This window comes from Oryctolagus cuniculus, chromosome 1, assembly GCF_051225735.1.
Source record: "Oryctolagus cuniculus isolate XC-2025 breed Fujian yellow rabbit chromosome 1, ASM5122573v1, whole genome shotgun sequence".
Taxonomy (NCBI): Eukaryota; Metazoa; Chordata; class Mammalia; order Lagomorpha; family Leporidae; genus Oryctolagus; species Oryctolagus cuniculus.
The window spans coordinates 215,488,257-215,509,634 of record NC_142867.1 but is presented as its reverse complement, the minus strand read 5'-3'; the positions used below and the strand labels follow the sequence as shown (position 1 = coordinate 215,509,634).

At 37.8% G+C, this 21,378-nt stretch overlaps 1 protein-coding gene across 1 annotated transcript in view; it reads left to right on the top strand.

The window, feature by feature from the left end:
• Positions 1-21,378, top strand: part of SHOC1 (shortage in chiasmata 1) — a 101,286-nt gene that overhangs the window by 70,452 nt on the left and 9,456 nt on the right. Inside the window, exons 16-23 of the mRNA XM_089301639.1 lie at positions 644-748; positions 6,094-6,272; positions 7,397-7,469; positions 8,371-8,440; positions 9,325-9,503; positions 12,380-12,497; positions 13,875-13,986; positions 18,252-18,373. Of these exons, the coding sequence (XP_089157765.1) occupies positions 644-748; positions 6,094-6,272; positions 7,397-7,469; positions 8,371-8,440; positions 9,325-9,503; positions 12,380-12,497; positions 13,875-13,986; positions 18,252-18,373 (958 nt within the window). The remainder of the gene's footprint in view (positions 1-643; positions 749-6,093; positions 6,273-7,396; positions 7,470-8,370; positions 8,441-9,324; positions 9,504-12,379; positions 12,498-13,874; positions 13,987-18,251; positions 18,374-21,378) is intronic.

The following is a 21,378-nucleotide window of genomic DNA, read 5'->3' as shown; positions in this document are numbered from 1 at the left end:
ATCACTAGGCCAAATGCTCAGCTCTTGGTCTCACTCTTACATGCAGAAAAACCCAATGTATCATTTTCAGAAAGCTCTGAAACTACAAGGAGCATAGTAATTAGGCAATTGGCTTATCCCTGTGAATGTATCTGTTGTTTGGGTAATTGTTGGACAAATATTCCCAGGTATCCACCTCCATTTTAAGGTCTTTTTAATGCAATGATCCTCCATCCTTGTCTTAACCAGTTGGCAAATTGTGAACTTAATTTTCTTCTTGTTTCATAACTGATACTCATTGAGCTTTTCCCAACAATAGAAATAACTGAATATTCATTGGAAGCAACAAGAGCATAGGCTCTAAGGTTAGCTGTCTGGATTTGAATGCCAGCTCTGCCACTTACTCACCAGTTGACCCTGGACAGTTTTTAACCTCACTAAAACTACTTATATTTATTTGTTCATAAGATGAGGCTCATAATGAACTTTTCTGATATGATTGTTATTATGGAGTCAATGAAAGAAGCAGTTTATATACAACATAGTGCCTGATAAGCACTCATTAATAAAGTTAGCTATTGTTACTAGACACATTCTGATTGATATATATATATGTACACTCAAATTCTAATATATGTGTTTTTAAACATTTTTGCTGACTTAGGTACAAATGATGAAAGAGAAATGACGTTCAAGTATGCCGCTGTCTTACACCTTCTGGTAACAATTAGAGATGTCCTCTTAACATGTGACTTGGACACAACATTGGGTTGGTAGGGGAGATCTTGTATCCCCTTTTCTTTTTCCTTTTTAAGATTTATTTATTTATTTGAAAGAGTTAGAGAGAGGAGAGAGAGAGAGACAGAGAGAGAGAGAGGTCTTCCATCTGCTGGTTCACTCCCCAGTTGGCCGCAATGGCTGGAGCTGCGCCCATCCGAAGCCAGGAGCCAGGAACTTCTTCCTGGTCTCCCACATGGGTGCAGGGCCCAAGGACTTGGGCCATCTTCTGCTGCTTTCCCAGGCCATAGCAAAGAGCTGTATTGGAAGTGGGGCAGCTGGGACCTGAACCAGTGCCTATATGGGATGCTGGCACTTCAGGCTAGGGTGTTAACCCGCTGTGCTACAGCGCCGGCCCCTCCCCTTTTCTTTCTATTGACATATTTCATCTGAAATAATTTTTTCTTTTTTTAAATATTTTTAAGATTTATTCTTATTTATTTGAAAGGCAGAGTTACAGAGAGAGAGAGGGAGAGATAGAGACAGATATCTTACATTTGCTGGTTCACTCCCCAAATAACCACAATGGCCAGGGATGGGCCAGGTCAAAGACAGGAGCCAGGAACTTCATCCGGGTCTCCTGCTTGGGTGCATGGACTCTAGGACTTGGGCCATCTTCTGCTGTTTCCCGGATGCATTAGCAGAGAGCTGGATTAGAAATGGAGTAGCTGGGACTAGAACCCATGCCTACATGGGATGCCATCATTGCAGGTGGTGGCTTAACCTGTTACATCACAATGCCTGACCCTGAAAAAATTTTTCTGAAAAAGACATACCTTATAAAATTATGTAAACATTATATACTTTTTGACATAATTAAAATGGAGTAAATATATTTTAGTATCCTTATGTTAAGAGAAATTATCCTTAAAACTATCATATATATTTTTCTCTTTTTTTAACGATTTATTTATTTTTATTTGAAAGTCAGAGTTACACAGAGAGAGGAGAGGCAGAAAGAGAGAAAGAGGTCTTCCATCTGATGGTTCACTCCCCAATTGGCCGCAACGGCTGGAGCTGCACCAATCTGAAGCCAAGAGCCAGGAGCCAGGAGCTTCTTCTGGGTCTCCCACACCAGTGCAGGGGCCCAAGGACTTGAGCCATCTTCTACTGGTATCCCAGGCCGTAGCAGAGAGCTGGATCAAAAGTGGAGCAGCCGGGTTTCGAACTGGCCCCCATATAGATGCCGGCGCTTCAGGCCAGGGTGTTAACCCACTGCACCACAGCACCTGCCCCAAAAAACTATCATCATCTAGAAAAATAGATTTAGGATTCTGTAATCTAGATTCCAGTTAGAGAATCCTAATGGCCATAAGCAGTTTTGATTGTATAATCATTATCATGGACTGCTTTTGAATGTGAGATTTGACATTTTGCCATTTACATTTTAGGGCCTCATTTCATGTTTGTGGATTTGACTCTTTGCTAGATAAAATGTAACTAAATTATAAGGAGTAATATCTTTTTAAATTTATTTTAAATTGCATGTATATATGAATATATTATGTAATAAAATCAAGCTATTTTGAACATATTAAAAATTTTGAAATTTTAGGGAATTTTTCCCAACATGTCAAAATAATTTAAATGTATGTTTTACTACACTACTGATTTAGTCCTCTAAATCATGTCAAAATAATTTAAATGTATGTTTTACTACATTACTGATTTAGTCCTCTTATTGCAGGATTCTTTATATGAAGTAGTGGTATGCTTAGGGGATTATGTTTTATAATTTAGAATTTCCAGAACCTATATTAAACAAAGTAAAACTAATTTTTCTTTGATCTAAGACCCAGACATTTTTTTCTTATCTATGACCCTGATATAATATCATTTCTCTAGTGCAAGGTTTTGGTAAGTACTTAACAACAATGATTCACAGTTATATTCCTTCTATAGCACTGGGAACTCAGATACTCTACATTCTGATATTCTGCTTTATTATTATGCATTAATAGGGGGCCAGCGTTGTGGAGTAGTGGCTTAATCCACCACCTGTGACACAGGCATCCCATATGGGCACCACTTCAAGACCCTGCTGCTCCATTTCTGATCCAGCTCCCTGCTAATGTGCTTGGGAAAGCAGCAGAGGATGTTCCACGTACTTGGGCACCTGCACCCATGTGGGAGACCCAAAGGAAGCTCCTGGCTCCTGGCTTCAGTCTAGCCAGCCCCTGGCTGTTGTAGCCATTTGGAAAGTGAACCAGCAGATGGAGAATATTTCTATCTCTCTCTCCCTCTCTCTTTATGTATCTGTCTCTCCTCCCTCTATGACTTTGGTTTTCAAATCCATAAAAAATAAATATTTTAAAAAATATTATGCATTAATAACCTACCTGTCTTTTTATAGAGATTTAGAAGTGCAATAAAAAGGAATGGCTAATAGAAGAGCATGTGACACTATGGTACACTATTTCCATGTACCATAAGCCAAGGTATAGCTTCTAATCTTTATTTTCTAGGAATGGAGATAAGACAGCCTGGTTAGTATCAACACTACAGTAGTTTAATAGGAAAAGAAGGAAATTGGGCTTCATAATTTAGTTTTAATACTTAGCCAGGTACATATATTGATGAAGTGCAATATGCTCAAACCTTGGATAGAAAAATAATAGTTATGAATATTCACCTTTAAGTACCCTACAATTTATCCTGGGATTAAGTGTGACCATTAAGAGCTATATGCTTAGATTGATTTATTCTTGTCCCTGAAGAATTACCCTTTATTATTTGGCTACCTTGGGAAATAATATGAAAGTAAAATTCTTGTTGGAAAACGAACTTCTTTGGTTCTAGGTACCAAGTCATAATAAGTGAACAAGCTATCTTTGTCTTTTTTTTTAAAGATTTATTTATTTATTTGAAAGTCAGAGTTACACAGAGAGAGAAGGAGAGGCAGAGTGAGAGGTCTTCCATCTGCTGGTACACTCCCCAACTGAACGCAATGGCCGGAGCTATGCCGATCCAAAGCCAGGAGCCAGTAGCTTTTTCCGAGTCTCCCATATGGGTGAAGGGACCCAAGCACTTGGGCCATCTTCTACAGCCTTCTCAGGTCACAGCAGAGAACCAGATTGGAAGTGGAGCAGCCAGGACTCAAACTGGCACCCATATGGGATGTTGTGGCTGCAGGTGGCGGCTTTACTCACTACGCCACAGCGCTGGCCCTTACCTTTGACATTTTTAGTGAAAGACTTTCTAACTCCTCTAAACTTCTTGAAAGCAAAGATAAAATTGTAGTGTCCTCCTTTCTTTCTCCCCATATGAATGTAGTAGCAAAGAGAAAAAAAATATTACTGAAAGCTGGCCTTGTTCACTCCTAGAATTCTATATTTTTCTCTTAGTTTCCAGTTTGCTTCCTTGCCCAAGCTAGCAAGATGAGTTTTAAGGCTCACAGTACAGAGTTTCCCTTCTGAGTTTTGACCCAAATATAAATTCAGTATTTATTGCTGAATATTATGAGTATTATAAAAATGGATAGAAACTGTTAGCCTTAAGATGACTATATTTTTCAAAACTCAAGTTTGCCAAAAACATGAAGTATAAAAGAGTACTCTATATATAATTCAGTCCAAAATGGCCCACTAGTATGTGCCACTGGTTCCATGTGGCTACGTTGAAGGAGATTAAAATAGAAAGCAACAGGAACTAAGTCTGGAAAAGCAAAAAAACAAAACAAACAAACAAACAAAAAAAACAAATCATGAACCTACACAGAAGAATTCGGTCTTACTCTATTGAAACTGGGGAGCCATTGAAACAGGGATGCAACTGGATTAGATTTATTTTTTCAAAAAGTAAAATCTGTGGCTCAGTGGATTAAAGCCCCAGACTGCAGTGTCAGCATCCCATATGGGTGCTGGGTTAAGTCCTGGCTGCTCCACTTCCAGTCCAGCTCCCTGCTAATGCAGCTTGGAAAAGCAGTAGAAGGTAGCCCAAGTGCTTGGGCCCCTGCACCCACGTAGGAGACCTGGAAGAAGCTCCTGGCGCCTGGCTTTGGCCTGCCTAAGTCCAGGCTATTGTGGCCATTTTAGGAGTGAGCCAGCAGATCTCTCTCTCTCTCTCTCTCTCTCTCTCTCTGTAACATAACTCTGCCTTTCAAATAAGTAAATCTTTTTTTAAAGAAGTGAAATATGATTGCAGCATAGAGAAATCAGTGGATATTTTGACAATTAAGAGGCAGAAAGAACATAAGTCTATCTCTAAATTGCTCATCAGCCTAGCAATATATAAAATTTTAAGATAAATTATAATTAATGTGCATATACGCAAAAATATATGAATATAAGCATTAAGATTTTAATTTGTTATTTCATTTATTACCCAAGTATTCATCAAACACCGTATCTACGTAAATCACTATGCCAGGTGCTGCATTGCAGTAATCCACAAAATTCACTGTGCAGCAGAAGCACAGGAAGAGATTTTTAGATATAAAAATCCTTGAAATACTACTAGACTTACCGAATATGAGTCTTAAAGATGAGTCTCAGGAAAATACGTTTAAAAATTGCCCGTAGAGTCTGAATTTAGACACTGTTGTTTTAGCAGCTATAAGTAAATTCTGTATAAATATCATATGTTGTTAAGGTTATATGAAGTTAAGTCATATATATAAATAACCAGAAATAAATAACCAAAAAGTCATATAGGTAAAATATGAAGAAGTTTCCAGGGAAGCAGAATTTCAACAACCTACATGCAAGTATATGTCGTAGGATTTAGAGTACAGTAGCATTCAGCAAGCTAGAAGGCAGGAAAGGATAGGATATATTCAGGGAATTTGTAGCATATATCCAAGTATATTGGTGTTACATAATTTAAGAAGAGATATGTGCTACATATTTTTCAGCTTCACTACCTTTTAAAGTTTTCACTAGTCAATGTAATTTTTTTAAGATTTATTTATTTGAAAGTTAGAGAGGGAGAGACAGAGAGAAATCTTCCATTTGCTGGTTCACTCCCCAAATGTCCGCAATGGCCTAGGGCTGGGCCAGAACCAAAGCCAGAAGCCAGGATCTTCCTCCAGGTCTCCCACATGGGTGCACGGGCCCAAGCACTTTGGCCATCCTCCACTGCTTTCCCAGGCACATTAGCAGGGAGTTGGATTGGATGTGAAACAACTGGAACATGTATCAGCAGCTATATGGGCAAGTGGCTTTACCTGCTATGCCACAATGCTGGCCCTAGTCAATATCTTTAATTAAAGTCAGAAAATAGTAAATAAAATTTAAACAGTTGCTGTTATGACTCATTTCCTTTTGACTTCTGTACTATGGAATTTCTCAAAGAATGAAAAGACTTATGCTTTTTTTCCCCCTAATTTTGCTTTAACAGGATATTTATCAAATGCAAAAGATGTCTACAAAAGTATTTTAGGCTCCTATTTGGATGACATTTGGAGACAGCTGGATATTGTACAGTTTATTAAGGAAAAAAAGCCTGAAATCAACTACCGAATACAAGAATTGCAATGTCAGATAGTAAATTGGATGCAAGACCAAGAGCAAATTAAGGTTAAGTATTAGAATAAGTGAGATAAAAGTATATGTCAGATAAAATTTTGCATTTAAGTTTGAAATTATGAAATAGCCTATATTATTCGGCCACTTGACAATCTTCTCCTTATGTGAGGTAACAGAATGGAATCAGACTCGGGAAAAGGAGAAGTGGCATCATTACTCATGTGTCTCAAATTTAAGAGTACTTTTCTTTCTGTTATATGTAAGTTTTTATGGAATGGTTCTCCAGCTGTCAGAAATTGTGTCTGGTACCTGATGTACATCCAAAGCATACACACAATAAGCCAGAGACTCATCTTACATGATTGTACCAAGAAAGCCCTTAATTTATGCCTTGGACTATAGTGAAAATTATTTGCCCACTCTATCTCAAGCATCTTAAGGTTGCATTAATGAAGATTTAAAAGAAAATGCTTCTTAAAATGCTATCAAACAGAAAAGCAATTCAAATTGTTTAAATCTGGATACAAACTTATGCAGCCTTTTTCTTCTTTTTTCTCTTGATGTCTCCTATGTCTTTATATTTTCTGGTGCAGCTTTCTTAAGTCATTAAAATAAATGAAATCAATAAAAGAGAAATTGTTAATTGAAAGTGATTTGCTGTCCCCCTTCCCAAAATACTGTAATGGTGAGTAGGAAAACATAGCAGCAAATCATTTGTTTTCTGTAACAAATTCAAATATGTCTGAGTTGAATTTAACACTAACACTATGAATATAGACAGAGACAACTTTTGTGTTGATAGACACTTCAAAAAGTTTGTGGAGAAATGAAAAAAGGTAAGTTTATTTTGGTGAAAAAAATTTAAATACCTGCATAGTTTCTTCATAAGATCCACTTTCCATGAAATATTTTGAAGACTGCTTGAATGTGAGAATGCTTAAAGAATGCTAAGGCACCCTAACCCCCAATATTTTCCTCACTGATGTTTGATCTTATCAAAATTTATTTGTTTGTGTTTAAGCATTGACATCTCTTACAGCAGGAATATTTACCTTGTAGTCTTATTGTCATTAGTTTCATGTGATCAGTTAAATTTGTTATTTTGTCACTGAAGCAAAGCTATGAAAAAGAATTATCTTTCATATTACATACATGAAGTTCTTATTTTTGACTAGGTGCTGATTATAATAAGAATGGATTCAGATGATGAAAAGCATTTGCTCATTAAAATGCTTTCCAAAATAGAAGGTAGGGAGTTTTAAATTATGCTTACATGACAACAAATGCTTGAATATATAAAAATGTATTGACCTAGGCAGACTTTTTTTTTTTTTTTTTTTGACAGGCAGAGTGGACAGTGAGAGAGAGAGACAGAGAGAAAGGTCTTCCTTTGCTGTTGGTTCACCCTCCAATGGCCGCCGCAGCCAGCGCGCTGCGGCCGGCGCACCGCGCTGATCCGATGGCAGGAGCCAGGAGCCAGGTGCTTTTCCTGGTCTCCCATGGGGTGCAGGGCCCAAGCACTTGGGCCATCCTCCACTGCACTCCCTGGCCACAGCAGAGAGCTGGCCTGGAAGAGGGGCAACCGGGACAGAATCTGGCGCCCCGACCGGGACTAGAACCCAGTGTGCCGACGCCGCTAGGCGGAGGATTAGCCTAGTGAGCCGCGGCGCTGGCGACCTAGGCAGACTTTTAAATTAATATATAATTAACATACCGTAACATTCTTCCTTTAAAAGTATATAACTCAGATCCACCAGTTTTTAAATCAATGTAGATTATAAGTTGGCTATATAAATACACAATGCTGTATTTATGTTTTTATTATTAATAATTGATACATTTTAGAGATTGCCTATTTGTTGCTAAATAATACTGGTTTCTTACAACAACTCTGTGAATAGATTTTATTAATACAATTATAAAAATAAAAAAAGTAAACTTCATAAAGGTGATATAGCTTGACAAATCTCACAGGTGGTAAGTAAGTACCAGAATCAAGATTGAACCTAAATTTCTCTTGTTTCAATGTTGTTCAACTTCTCAGCCCACTACGGCCCTCACCGTCTACTCTTTCTACTTTGTGCCAGGGTACTCATGTCTTACGTGTAAAAACTTATTGAAAAAAGGTTTTTTATTTTCTCCCGGACAGGTTTAACATTTACTGAACTTAATTCGAATCAAGGAAGAGATTTTCTGGAATCTAACATTCTATTAAATGGGTAAAAATCTATTTATTCATTTATGAAAAGCAAACATACCAACTCCATTGGAAAAGCAAAATTTCTCTTAGAATTTCTCCTAGAATTTAACTCACAAAGTTTAATAAAATTTGAAATGTATCAGTGTTTTACCCTATTCCTGAAAAACGCTTTCTTTCCATAAAACACTTTAACTTAGAGAATTTACTTGAGAATTATGTATATTAGTGTCCAAAAATCTAAGTTCAATTTTATTTTCATATCTCCAAAGCATCAATGTTATCATTATTAGCAGTACAGAAGTGCCTATATAGACTTGCCTTTCTTTTTACCAATATATTTGCTCACTGGTATTTTTTGCATTTTCTCTCTTCCGGGTTCTTCTAATTCCTGAAGTACATCCTTGAGAAATCTTTCAGTGAGGGCCTGCTAGTAATAAATCTAGTATTGATTATCTAGAAAGTCCTTATTTTGTCTTAATTTGTATAAAAATTATTTATTTCTAATATTGGGAGCTAACTAATAAAAAAGGGTATAAAATAGAAACTAATAACATATATATCTTTTTAACTTTTAGATCGCTTTAGATAGAAAGCAGTAGTAGAAAATTTTAATTATAGTAGATCTGTGGTACTTGTTATAAAGTCAGGGTCTCTCCCATTTGAAGATGTGAAATAGCCCACAGTATTTTAATATCCTAGTATAAAAAAGTATCATCATCAAAAAAGAAAGGTTAAAAGAGATGAGTGGAATTGGAGAGCAAATCAACAGAGAATTCACTAGTGTCTTTCCACAATGAGCACACATAGAATAGAAAGAATAGCCAGAAACAGTCATCTTCTAGCATTCCAATTAAATAATGCCAAAAATATAATTCCATTTTCTTGATTTTCTTTTGTCTTCAGTACAAGTTCCTGTGTAATTGTACATAATCAATATATTGGAGCAGACGTTCCCTGGAATAATTTCTCATTTGTGGTGGAATACAATTATGTAGAAAACTCTTGTTGGACTACACACTGTGAAAAGTTGAATATTCCTTACCTGGCCTTAAAAATGGTTCTTCCGGACACAGTTTTGAAGAGTAAGAATATAAACAAAATCTTGTTTTTGCACCATTGGAATGAAAATGTTCTGTTTCCTATTTATGATCTATGTGGCATTAGAAGATTTGAGTTCAAGATGCAATCCCACCACTATCTGTATGACCTTGGACAAGTCATTAAACTGTCTCTTACCTTGTCTCTTACCATTTGTAAAGTAAGCTTTACTAATTACATTTATCTTCAACCCTTTATCTAACTTCTCAATCTTATTTATAATAGCACAATTTATTATAATTATATCCAATTTCAATCTGATGTTATTATGCAATAGTATTTTTTGTTGGTTTTTAGGGAAAAGTTACATAATGATATGTTGATTGACTTGGAACAGTTTAATATGCAACAAAAATTATCCACAAATACTTAGAAAAAAAGCCTAAAACCACTTCATGTATCATTTGATTTCTTTGCATTTCTCAATAACTCACTTATAACTAAGACTGTGAGTTCTCAGATCCATAAATCCCATATATTTTTTAGTCATAGTGTATCTCTGAATACTTGCCATCAGTTATTTTCTATCCATTTCAAATGTGGGTGGGAAATCTAAATAGACTGTGAGACATTCCAACCCAATTCCTTTTTTTTTATTTTTTTTATTTTTTATTTTTTGACAGGCAGAGTGGACAGTGAGAGAGAGACAGAGAGAAAGGTCTTCCTTTTGCCGTTGGTTCACCCTCCAATGGCCGCCGCGGCCAGCGCGCTGAGGCAGGTGCACTGCGCTGATCCGAAGGCAGGAGCCAGGTGCTTCTCCTGGTCTCCCATGGGGTGCAGGGCCCAAGCACTTGGGCCATCCTCCACTGCACTCCCTGGCCACAGCAGAGAGCTGGCCTGGAAGAGGGGCAACCGGGACAGAATCCAGCGCCCTGACCGGGACTAGAACCCGGTGTGCCGGTGCCGCAAGGTGGAGGATTAGCCTAGTGAGCCGCGGCGCCGGTCTCCAACCCAATTCTAAAAATACAGTTGTTCTTTGAAGTCTTTGATATGTAGAATTGAATATTAAATTGATTAAATAATTGAAATGTGGGAACACAAGAGGATAAAATTTAAGAAGCATTCCAATTTATATAAGACTTCTTTCATTCTCATAAAGATGAACTCATTTATTTTATTCTAACCAATTTCCTACTTAGGAGCCATTTACAATATTTTAATTTTTCACTATTTTACTACAAAATTTATAATTGCTTATATATGATGTATCTTTATTTACTTGTTGTAAGAGTTGCAAATTCCAAGAAGTGAAAAGAAATATTGGGTCAAAGGTATATACACATTGATATATTGCCAAATAGCCTTCCAGGAATCCTGTCCACATTTTTGTGTGTGAAGAAAGTCTGAGAATATTCCTTCCTCCATCTGTACTATAAGTATCATTAACCTTTTTTGAAAGATTTATTTATTTATTTGAGAGGTAGAGTTACAGAGAAAGGGAGAGACAGAGAGTTCTTCCGTCTGCTGGTTCACTCCCCAAATGACTGCAATGGCCAGAGCTGAGCCAATCTGAAGCCAGGAGCCAGGAGCTTATTCTGGGTCTCCCACGTGGGTGCAGGGGTCCAAGGACTTGGGTCATCCTCCACTGCCCTTCCAGGCCACAGCAGACAGCTGGATAGGAAGAGGAGCAGCTGGGACTTGAACAGTGCCCAAATGGGATGCCAGCACTGAGGTGGAGGCTTAACCTACTATACCACAGTTCTGACCCATTATTAATATTTTTAAATATTTTATTTATTTATCTGATAGGTAGAGCAACAGAGGGAGAGAGAGAAAGGTCTTCCATCCACTGGTTCACTCCCCAAAAGGCCACTATGGCCAGAGCCGGACCAATCTGAAGCCCGGAGCCAGTTATGATTTTTATACTACTCCTTGAACATAAACCTACAAGGATACTTCAAAAGGTTTTAGCCTGTGGTTAGTGTACTGTGTCCCATGGGACTGGTGTTGTGGTGCCTTGGGCTGGGCCACGCCTGTGACACCAGCCTCCCCTATGAGGACCAGTTTGAGTCACAGATGGTGCTCTTCCTACCCAGCTCCCTGCTATTGTGTCTGGAAGACCCAAGTGGAGATCCTGGCTCCTGGCTTCAGCTTGGCCCAGAAACCAGAAGATGGAAGATATCTCTCTCTCTCCTTCCCTCTCTCTCTCTGTGTGTGTGTGTGTGTGTGTGTGTGCATGTGTGTGTGTGCAACTGCCTTTCAAATAAATTGTGAAAAAAAAAAAAATCCTCTGTCCCATATTGAAGTGCGTAGGCTTCATTCCTAGCTCTTGCTCCTGCTTATGAGAGTTCCCTCTCCCTCTCTCTTTCTCCACCACCCTCAAATAAAATTTTAAAAAAGAGGGGAAAGAGTTGTGGGAAAATGAAATTAAAAGATAATGTGTCTGGGGCTGGCGCTGAGGCGTAACAGGTAAAGCTGCCGCCTGCAGTGCCAGCATCCCATATGGGCACCGGTTCAAGTCCCGACTGCACCACTTCTGATCCAGCTCTCTGCTATGGCCTGGGAAAGCAGTAGAATTTGGGCTAATTCCTTGGGCCCCTGCACCTGCGTGGGAGACCTGGAGGAGGCTCCTGGATCCTGGCTTCGGATTGGCACAGCTCTGGCTGTTGCGGCCAATTGGGGAGTGAACCAGCGGATGTAAGATCTCTCTCTCTCTCTGCCTCTCCTTCTCTTTCTGTGTAACTCTTTCAAATAAATAAATTTTTAAAAATAATGTCTTTTCAATGAACTTTTTGACGTACCCTTCTATTATTTTCATATTTAGTGAGAGAGACAGGATGGGGGATGGAGAATGAGAGAGAGAAGGAGAGAGGAAAAGATTAGAAAAAAAAGAGAAATAATTATAAATTTTCTCTTATAGGAAACACTTTACTGGATGGATTTGGTGATTTCCTTCTGGAAATTCAGATTCCATATGTGTTTTTTGCATCTGATGGACTTCTTAATATTCCAGAAATACTTCAACTGCTAGAATCCAAGTAGGTTATTGGTTTTCTAATTGTAGTAAAGATGTATGCATATTCTGTAAGGCTATATATTATGCTCTTTTGTGGCACTGTATCTGATTCAAGCCTGGAATTATATCACATAAGAATAGTTTTCCAGAGATTGTATATAGATTTATACTTCTCTCCCTGTACTATCCCCTCATAGTTATTGAATATCATCTTTTTTGGCAATGTTTACCAATTCTGTGGGCAAAATAATATTTAATTGTTACTTAATTTTGTGCTTTATTTATGTTTCTTTTGTTACCTGCAAATATGAAGTTTTTTCTTGTGAATTTTATGTCCGTATCTTTGGTTAATAGATAATGTTGAGAATGAATATTCTTGTGTAGGGAACTTTTAAAAATATTTTATTAATTAATTTATTTATTAAAAAGGCAAAGTGACAGAGGGAGGAGGAGAGAGAGCATCCTCTTTCATCCACTGGTTCATTCCCCAGATGACTGTGACAGCCAGATATGGGCCAGGCCAAACCCAGGATTCAGGAACTTCATCCTGTTCTCCCACATGGATGGCAAGGGTCCAAGTACTTGGGCCATCTTCCACTGCCTTCCCAGGCACATTAGCAAAAAGCTGAATCAGAGAGGGAGTAGCCAGGACTTAAACTGGCACTCCCATGTGCGATGCTAGTGTCATCGAAAGTGGTAGCTTATATCCCACAGGCCACAACACTGGCCCTCTTGTTTAGGGAGACTTTAAACACTATCTGGGAAATAGGACTATGAAGTACTAAATTAATTCTGCAATTCTTAGATCTTTAGTTCTAAGGTCATACCAACACTGAGTGTTTTAAAATCATGAAACACTTTATTATAACAAACAAGTTGTCACAGAAATGTTGGACCTTGGGCTGTATATCAAGGAAGGATAGCTGTGCTGTGATCTTAGTTAAATGCAAACCTATATTCCATGCCTTTGCTTTTTATACCTTAAGGCTAGGGAGCATTCATAGAAAACTATGATCTTATAAAAAGCAATTAAAATGAAGGCCAAATTTAAGGAAAAGGAAAATTATGACAAGTGCTGAATGTTTTAGCCTTATAACACAGTGTTTTGATTTCATGAATTATTATTCAAGGAACTATAATAAATTGGTCAGACAGTTGTAATAGTATTATGTGAAATAATATTTAATACATTGCCTAAGGCAACACATCTGAACTAATTTATTTTATATTCTGAATAAATCATAATTTCATTCCTCAAGTATATAAAACAGAATAAATTGATTTATGAAAGAAAAAGCACAATATTTCAAATAAGTTAGCATACATGAGGGTAATACAACTTTTCTTGAAGAATTTTTTCTTAGATATTTCATTTTTTCAAGAATATTGTGTTTTACAGTTACAATATCACACTGGTGGAAAGATGCTACAGTGAGTCATTAAAACTCTTTGGAAGCACAGAGCATTATGTAGTGGTGACAGTTGATGAACACACTGCTGTCATTTTGCAGGTAAAACTATTTAGTAAAAAATACTAAACTCAGATAAATAAAAATATACATAACCAGCTGATTTGTTATTATCTTCTTATAAAGAGCTTAACATAATTTATCAGAAACTTCTTTTAAATTTTGCAGATGGGTTGTAGGTGCTAAAATCATCAGTGTATAAAACTGATTATTACTAAGCTCCTTTGAGGTCACAATTTATAACATATTTTTAAAAAGCAAATTATTATTGTATGTTGACCTATTTTTAAATACAAATATAGAAACATTACAGTGTTGGAAACTTTAAAAGCATATCCCTGTGGGGAGCAACTCGGACTAGACTAAGTTACTGGAATTAAGACTTATTCTATGCATCTGCTCTCCCACAATATGGCGCTGGGAGAGGAGAAAACAGCTTCTACACAGCTGCCTCCAGTTCAGCCAATAAACTGTAGGACTTGCTCCTGATTGGAGGAGAGCAGCGTACTCGGCGTGTGGGCAGCCGAGTTGGGATTGGCAGAGGAGGACTATAAAGGAGGAGAGAGACAGCATGCACCAGGAACATCTAAGAGGAACATCTAAGGGGAACACCTGTGCAGCCCCCGAGAGAGCCGGCCGGCGGTGTGCCGCTCCCCCGCGGAAGTGGGGAATGTGGCAGGGGGAACCGCCCTTCCACGGAGGTGGAAGGGACAGTAGCCAACCCGGGAAGAACCAGCAGCAAACCCGGGGAGGGCCGAGCAGACGAAAGAACAGCGCAGGGTCCTGTGTCGTTCCTCCACGAAGACGGGGAGCGACATGATGGTGCCGTGACTCGGATATGAAGCCTAGGCAGGGTTTAGTGTCGTTCCCCCATGAAGACGGGGAGCGACATGATGGTGCCGTGACTCGGATATGAAGCCTAGGCAGGGTTTAGTGTCGTTCCCCCATGAAGACGGGGAGCGACATATCCCACCCACTATATATTAATTGATAACTGGTAATACGGAATTTTCTCTAAGGTAGATAGGAATTTTCCTCTAAGTAAGCTGATTTTATTTTTTAAGATTTATTTATCTATTTGAAAAGCAGTTACAGGGAGAGGGAGATACAGAAAGAGAGAGGTCTTCTGGTTGTGGGTTCACTCCCCAAAGTGGCTGCAAGGTGGGAGTCTGGCTGAAGCCAGAGGCCTGGAACTCCATCCACATCTTCCACAGGACTGGCAGAGGCCCAACACTTGAACCATCTTCTGCTGCTTTTCTAGGGACAGTAGCAGGAACTGGATCAGAAATAGAGCAGCCAGTACTCTAACCAGTGTTCATATGGGATGAAGTCATGACAGACAGCTGCTTAACCTGTTGTGCCTCAACCTGGGCCCAAGTAAGCTGGTTTTTAAGCAGAGATAAATTATCTTCAAAAACGTGCACAGTTTAGAATTTAAGATATCTAACGTCTTGACTGAATCTTCCTGGTGTGTTTTCTTGATTGGAGTACCAATTGCAAAGAAATTAATGAGGTGGGAGTGGAGAATAGAAACCAGGCTTGATGGTACCAAGTTAAGTTAATGACAGATATTGTAATGTACAAGTCCAATTTTCTGAGCATGTGTTACCATATAAGAACTGTAAGGTAGAAAACTAGAGCTCTGATAGGTTTCTAAGAGATACAGTCTTATTTAAAGTTCTTAAACAATTATTTTTTCCATTTGTCCCAATTGTTTTAACCCACAGTTACATAATTTATTGATTAGAGGAAAGATATTTCCTGAATTACTCACTCTATCAAAAATCACTGTGTTAAAGGACAAGGGAATTCCAGACTAGTAGATAAAGATCCAGTTGCCAAAATTGGGTCACTCTGTAGCCTATTTTTTTCATATTTAGGATGTCTGGAGTTTTTTTTTTTAAACCTTTAAACTAACAGTATTTTATTTAAGATAAACTGATTTCATGTAATTCACATATACATGAATATATATATATATATATATATATCCCTCCTGTCCATGATTCCACCCTTCCTCCTCCTTCTCGAATCACCTCTCAATTTTTAAAATGATCTACTTTCAGTTTACTTTTATTCATAAAATTAACCCTACACTAAGTAAGAAGTTCAACAAATAGTAAGAAAAAAAAGTTGTTCCTCAGCAGTAGAGACAAGAGCTATAAACAATCATTGAATTTCAAAATTTGCATTTCATTCCTATACATTACATTTTTAGTACTCTGTTACCACAGATCAGGGAAAACACATGGCATTTGTCTTTTGGGGACTGACTTATTTCACTAAGTATAATTGTTTCCAATTGTATCCATATTGTTGCAAAAGATGGGATTTCATCCTTTTTTTACAGCTGAGTGGTATTCCATGCTGTATGTATGCCACAGTTTCTTTATCCAGTCAGTTAATGTACATATGGGTTGATTCCATATCCAACTATTACGAATTGAACTGCAGTAAACATGGGGTACAGATAACTCTTTCATATGCTGGTTTCATTTCCTTTGGGTAAATTCTAGGAATGTGATTGCTGGGTAATATGGTAGATCTATTTTCAGCTTTTTGAGCTGTCTTCTACAGTGGCTATACTAGTTTACATTCTCACCAACAGTGGAATAGGGTACATTTTTCCCCACATCCTCACCAGCATTTATTGTTTGTTTGATTCTGTATAAGAGCCATTCTAACTGGGGTGAGATGTAACCTCATTGTGGTTTTGATTTGCATTTCCCTGATGGCTAGTGATTCTGAGAATTTTTTTCATGTGTCTGTTGGCCATTTAAATGGCCTCTTTTGAAAAATGCCTGTTCAAGTCTTTCGCTTATTTCTTAACTGGATTATTTGTTTTGTTATTGTTGAGTTTCTTGAGCTCTATATAGATAGTTAACCCTTTATCAGTTTCATAGTATGAGAATATTTTCTCCCATTCTGTTGGTTGCCTCTTCATTTTGCTGAGTGTTTCCTTTGCGGTGCAGAAGCATCTCAACTTGTGTAATCCCATTTATCTATTTTGGCTTTGATTTGCCTATGCCAGTGTTTTACAGAGTTTCCCCAATGTTCTCCTCTAGCAATTTGATGGTATCAGGTCATAGATTTAGATCATTGATCCATTTTGAGTTGATTTTTGTATAAGGTGCAAGGTAGGGGTCTTGTTTCATGCTTCTGCATGTGGAAATTCAATATCCCAGCACCATTTGTTGAAGAGACTGTCCTTTCTCCAGGGATTGATTTAGCTCCTTTGTCAAAGATTAGTTGGTTGTAGATGCATGGATTGAATTCTGAAGTTTCTATTCTGTTCCATTGATCTATGTCTATTTTTGTGCCAGTACCAAGCTGTTTTGATTATAACTGCCCCATAGTATATCTTGAAATCTGGTATTATGATGCCTCCAGCTTTATTTCTGTTGTTTAAGGTTGATTTAGCTATTCAGAGACTCTTGTGTTTCCATATTAATTTCAGCATCATTTTTTCTAGATATGAGAAGAAAGTTATTGGTATTTTGATTGGAATCACACTGAATCTGCAAGTTGCTTTTGGTAGTATGGACATTTTGATGATGTTGTTTCTTCCAATCCATGAACATGGAAGATTTTTCCACTTTTTTGTGTCTTCTATTTCTTTCTTTAATGTTTTGTAATTTTCACCATAGAGATTTTTCATCTCCTTCATTAAATGTATTCCAATGTATTTAAATTTTTCTGTAGCTATTTTGAATGGGATTGAGCTTATAAATTCTTTCTCAGCCATGGTATTGTCTGTGTATACAAAAGCTATTGATTTTTGTGTGTTAATTTTATATCCTGCCACTTTACCAAACTCTTTTATGAGTTCCAATAGTTTCTTTGTGAAGTCTTTTGGTTCTCCTATATATAGAATTATGTCATCTGCAAATAGAAATAATTTGACTTCCTCCTTCCCAATTTATATTCCTTTGATTTATTTTCTTGCCTAATGGCTCTGGCTAAAAGTTCCAGGACCATATTGAATAACATTGGTGAAAGTGGGCATCCTTGTCTGGTTCTGAATCTTAGTGGAAATGCTTCCAACTTTTCCCCATTTAATAAGATGCTGGTTGTGAATTTATCAGAAATTGCCTTGATTGAGTTGAGGAATGTTCCTGTTGAAGCTACCATTAGCTGTTTTACATTTACTATGGCTTTTCCCCCTACTACTTCCTATGTGATTTTAATTTTTCTGTGAAATGGAGCTCTATTCCATGCTTCTTTTCAGGTTATCATTTATATATAAGAGATTCTCAAAATATTATAATACTTTCATAACGACTAACGAATCTTTTATTTCATGATAGAACCTAGAAGAATTGAATTGTGAGAAGGCATCAGACAATATCATTATGAGACTCATGGCATTATCATTCCAGTACAGCTATTGTTGGCTAATTTTATACAAAAAAGAAACACTAAATTCAGAGTAAGTAAACATTTTTTCATCCAAAGTCATATTCATATTAAGTTATTCATTTTTAAATAAAAATAGCTATGTAGATTTTCTGCTTGCTCATCTAGTTTAGGTCAGAGGTTCTCAAGATGGAGGAATAGTCATAGGAAAATAAATTGGAATTTTGGAGCTAATACATGTTCTCCTGTGCAATCATTCTCCCCACCCCATCTCACTAAGAATTGCTGTTGCTTTAGTATTGTATTTGAAATACTGAAGTTGTCTGAAAAAGAGAAGTCAGCCTTAAATCATTTCACTTTAAAATTTTATAATCAGACTATCATCTTGCTCTGCTTTGTTTCATTGATGTGCTTAATTGAGAAAATATAAAAAATCCATTCCGAAACACCGACTGAAGTTGTCATTGTGTGTGTCTCCTTGCCTTTACCTCTAAGCATTATGAACCAAATGTCCTAACTTTCTCCTTTTATTCTCTGCCATTTGGCTTTTCCCCCTACCTCTAGACTGATCTCTGTCTCTCAAAGGTCACTCATGACTTTGTTATAATCATCTCAAAACTATTTTTATATTTCACTGCTTTAAAGTATCTTTTAAAATTTTATTCATTTTATTTATTTGAAAGGCAGACAGGCAGGCAAGCAAGCAGAGAACTCCTATTCACTGGCTTGGCCTGCAAATGCCCACAACGCGCAGGGATGGACCAGGCCAAACTCAGGGACCAGGAACTAAACCCAAGTCTCCCACATGGGCAGCAGGAGCCCAGCTACTGGAGACATCACTTGCATCCTCTGAGGGTGCATATTAGCAGGAAGCTGGAATGGAGAGTGAAGCCACGTCTTGAACCCAGGCACTCCAGTGCTCTCAAGTATTACATAGTTGTCAATGCTTGCTTTCTTGGAACTTTCCATGTAGGTGACTCTTCAATGTTTTTGATCTCTTCTCTTTGTGAAATATCTCTGTCTTTGCCTATTCTTCTTCGTCCCAGTCTCCAGACATATTTGTTGAGTTCTCTTTTTTTCCTACCTATCCAGTAGAAATTTTACTCCTCCTATAGCTCAGTCATCATCTCTCTATATATTATTATTATAATTATTTCTGCAATTGCAGTCTCTCTTTAGAATTCCTGACATGCATCTTTAATTTTCTGTTATTTTGATCAAGAGATTCCACAAATTTCCAAAATCAACATGTTCAAATATTTATTCATTGTATTCTCTATCTCTTCCAAACTTGTATCTTCTCTTACCTGCACTTACATTTTTGGCATTGTCTTTCTTTTGATCACCAAAACTGGGAAACAAATCCTGTAGATTCAAATACTGGACTTTCCCTTCTATCTATCTTCTTCCTCCACTTATTAACAGTGTCTTAGTTCAGATTGTCATATTGTAGATGAACTTTTTTTATTTTAATTTATTTGAAAGAGAGAAGGCGAGACAGAGAGAGAGAGAGAGAGAGAGAGAGAGAGAGAGATGTCTTCCATCCGCTGGTTCACTCTCCAATTGGCTACAATGGGTGGAGCTGTGCCGATCCGAAGCCAGGAGCCAGGAGCTTCCTCTGGGTCTCCCACATGGGTGCAGGGGCCCAAGGACTTGGACCATCTACTACTGCTTTCCTAGGCCAGACCAGAGAGCTGGAAAGGAAGTAGAGCAGCCGGGACTAGAACTGGTGCCCATATGGGATGCTGGCACTGCAGGCGGTGGCTTTACCCACTATGCCACAGCGCCGGCCCTGTAGATGAACTTTTATGAGACTACTAACTGTTTTCACACCTCCAGATGTCTCTCATTGTTCCTGTCCAAAATCTATCATGGAGCCAATTGATATTCCTAGAACAAGACTCATTATTTCACTCTGATAAGAGGCCTTCACTGACTTACTCATTATTTACTGAATGCAAATACAGTATTCACTTTAATATTCAAAGTTTTCAGAATAAGATGGCAGCCTCTATTTTCAGGCTTAGTTTTTACGGGTTTTCCATTTTAACTGAAAGAACTGCTCAATGCTTTGCGTACGTGTTCTTGGTTTCCCACTTCTACTTTGGCTCATAATTTCTCTCTTTCTGAAACATTTCCCCCTTCCTCCTGCTATTTCATCTGGTGAAATGTTGCCCATCTTTCAGGACCTTTCCCCAAACATCACTTTTTCTATTCTGCCTTTCCTTAACATGCCACTCACACACACAGGTATCAGATCTGTCTGTGCTCTCTCTTTGACCTTTTTCTCCTTTCACTCCTTAGTTCTCTTGTTTTTTCCTCATCTGTGGTATGTCTGTATTATCTTTTTGGAGTACTTATAGCACTGAGCACATTGCTTTCACTTGATAGATGCTTGGTAAATATCCCTTGATTGAATGAATGAATCTTTCCTACCAAATTGGAAATTAGTTTTACTCATTTTTTATCCCTGCAGAGCCACATCATTCATGATAGAAATTTTTAACACATTCCTTAATTTAATTATCATAAAAAGAATAGAAAACAATTACATGATATAAAACTATCTTCTTTGACATTACCTGTATGATACTTTCTCTTTATTGACTTTCTGATTCCTCTATTTTATTTACCCACTGTACAATTATTATCATGTGAGGATGAGTATAAGTTAGAATGTAAGAATCTAAACATCTTGTGTTTTTATTGCTTCTATCAACAAATAATCTCTAGCAAGTCATTTAGCGTAGTTTTATTTATCACAACTGAAAAGTAAAATAATATTTCAGCCTAAAACCTTCATTTTGAGCAATAATAAAGGCTCTAAGGCCTTTTAAGCTTGGAACTTTTTGTAAAGCATTTTTTTTTTTTTTTTGACAGGCAAAGTGGACAGTGAGAGAGAGACAGAGAGAAAGGTCTTCCTTTGCTGTTGGTTCACCCTCCAATGGCCGCCACGGCCGGCGCACTGCAGCCGGCGCACTACGCTGATCCGATGGCAGGAGCCAGGTGCTTCTCCTGGTCTCCCATGGGGTGCAGGGCCCAAGCACTTGGGCCATCCTCCACTGCACTCCCTGGCCA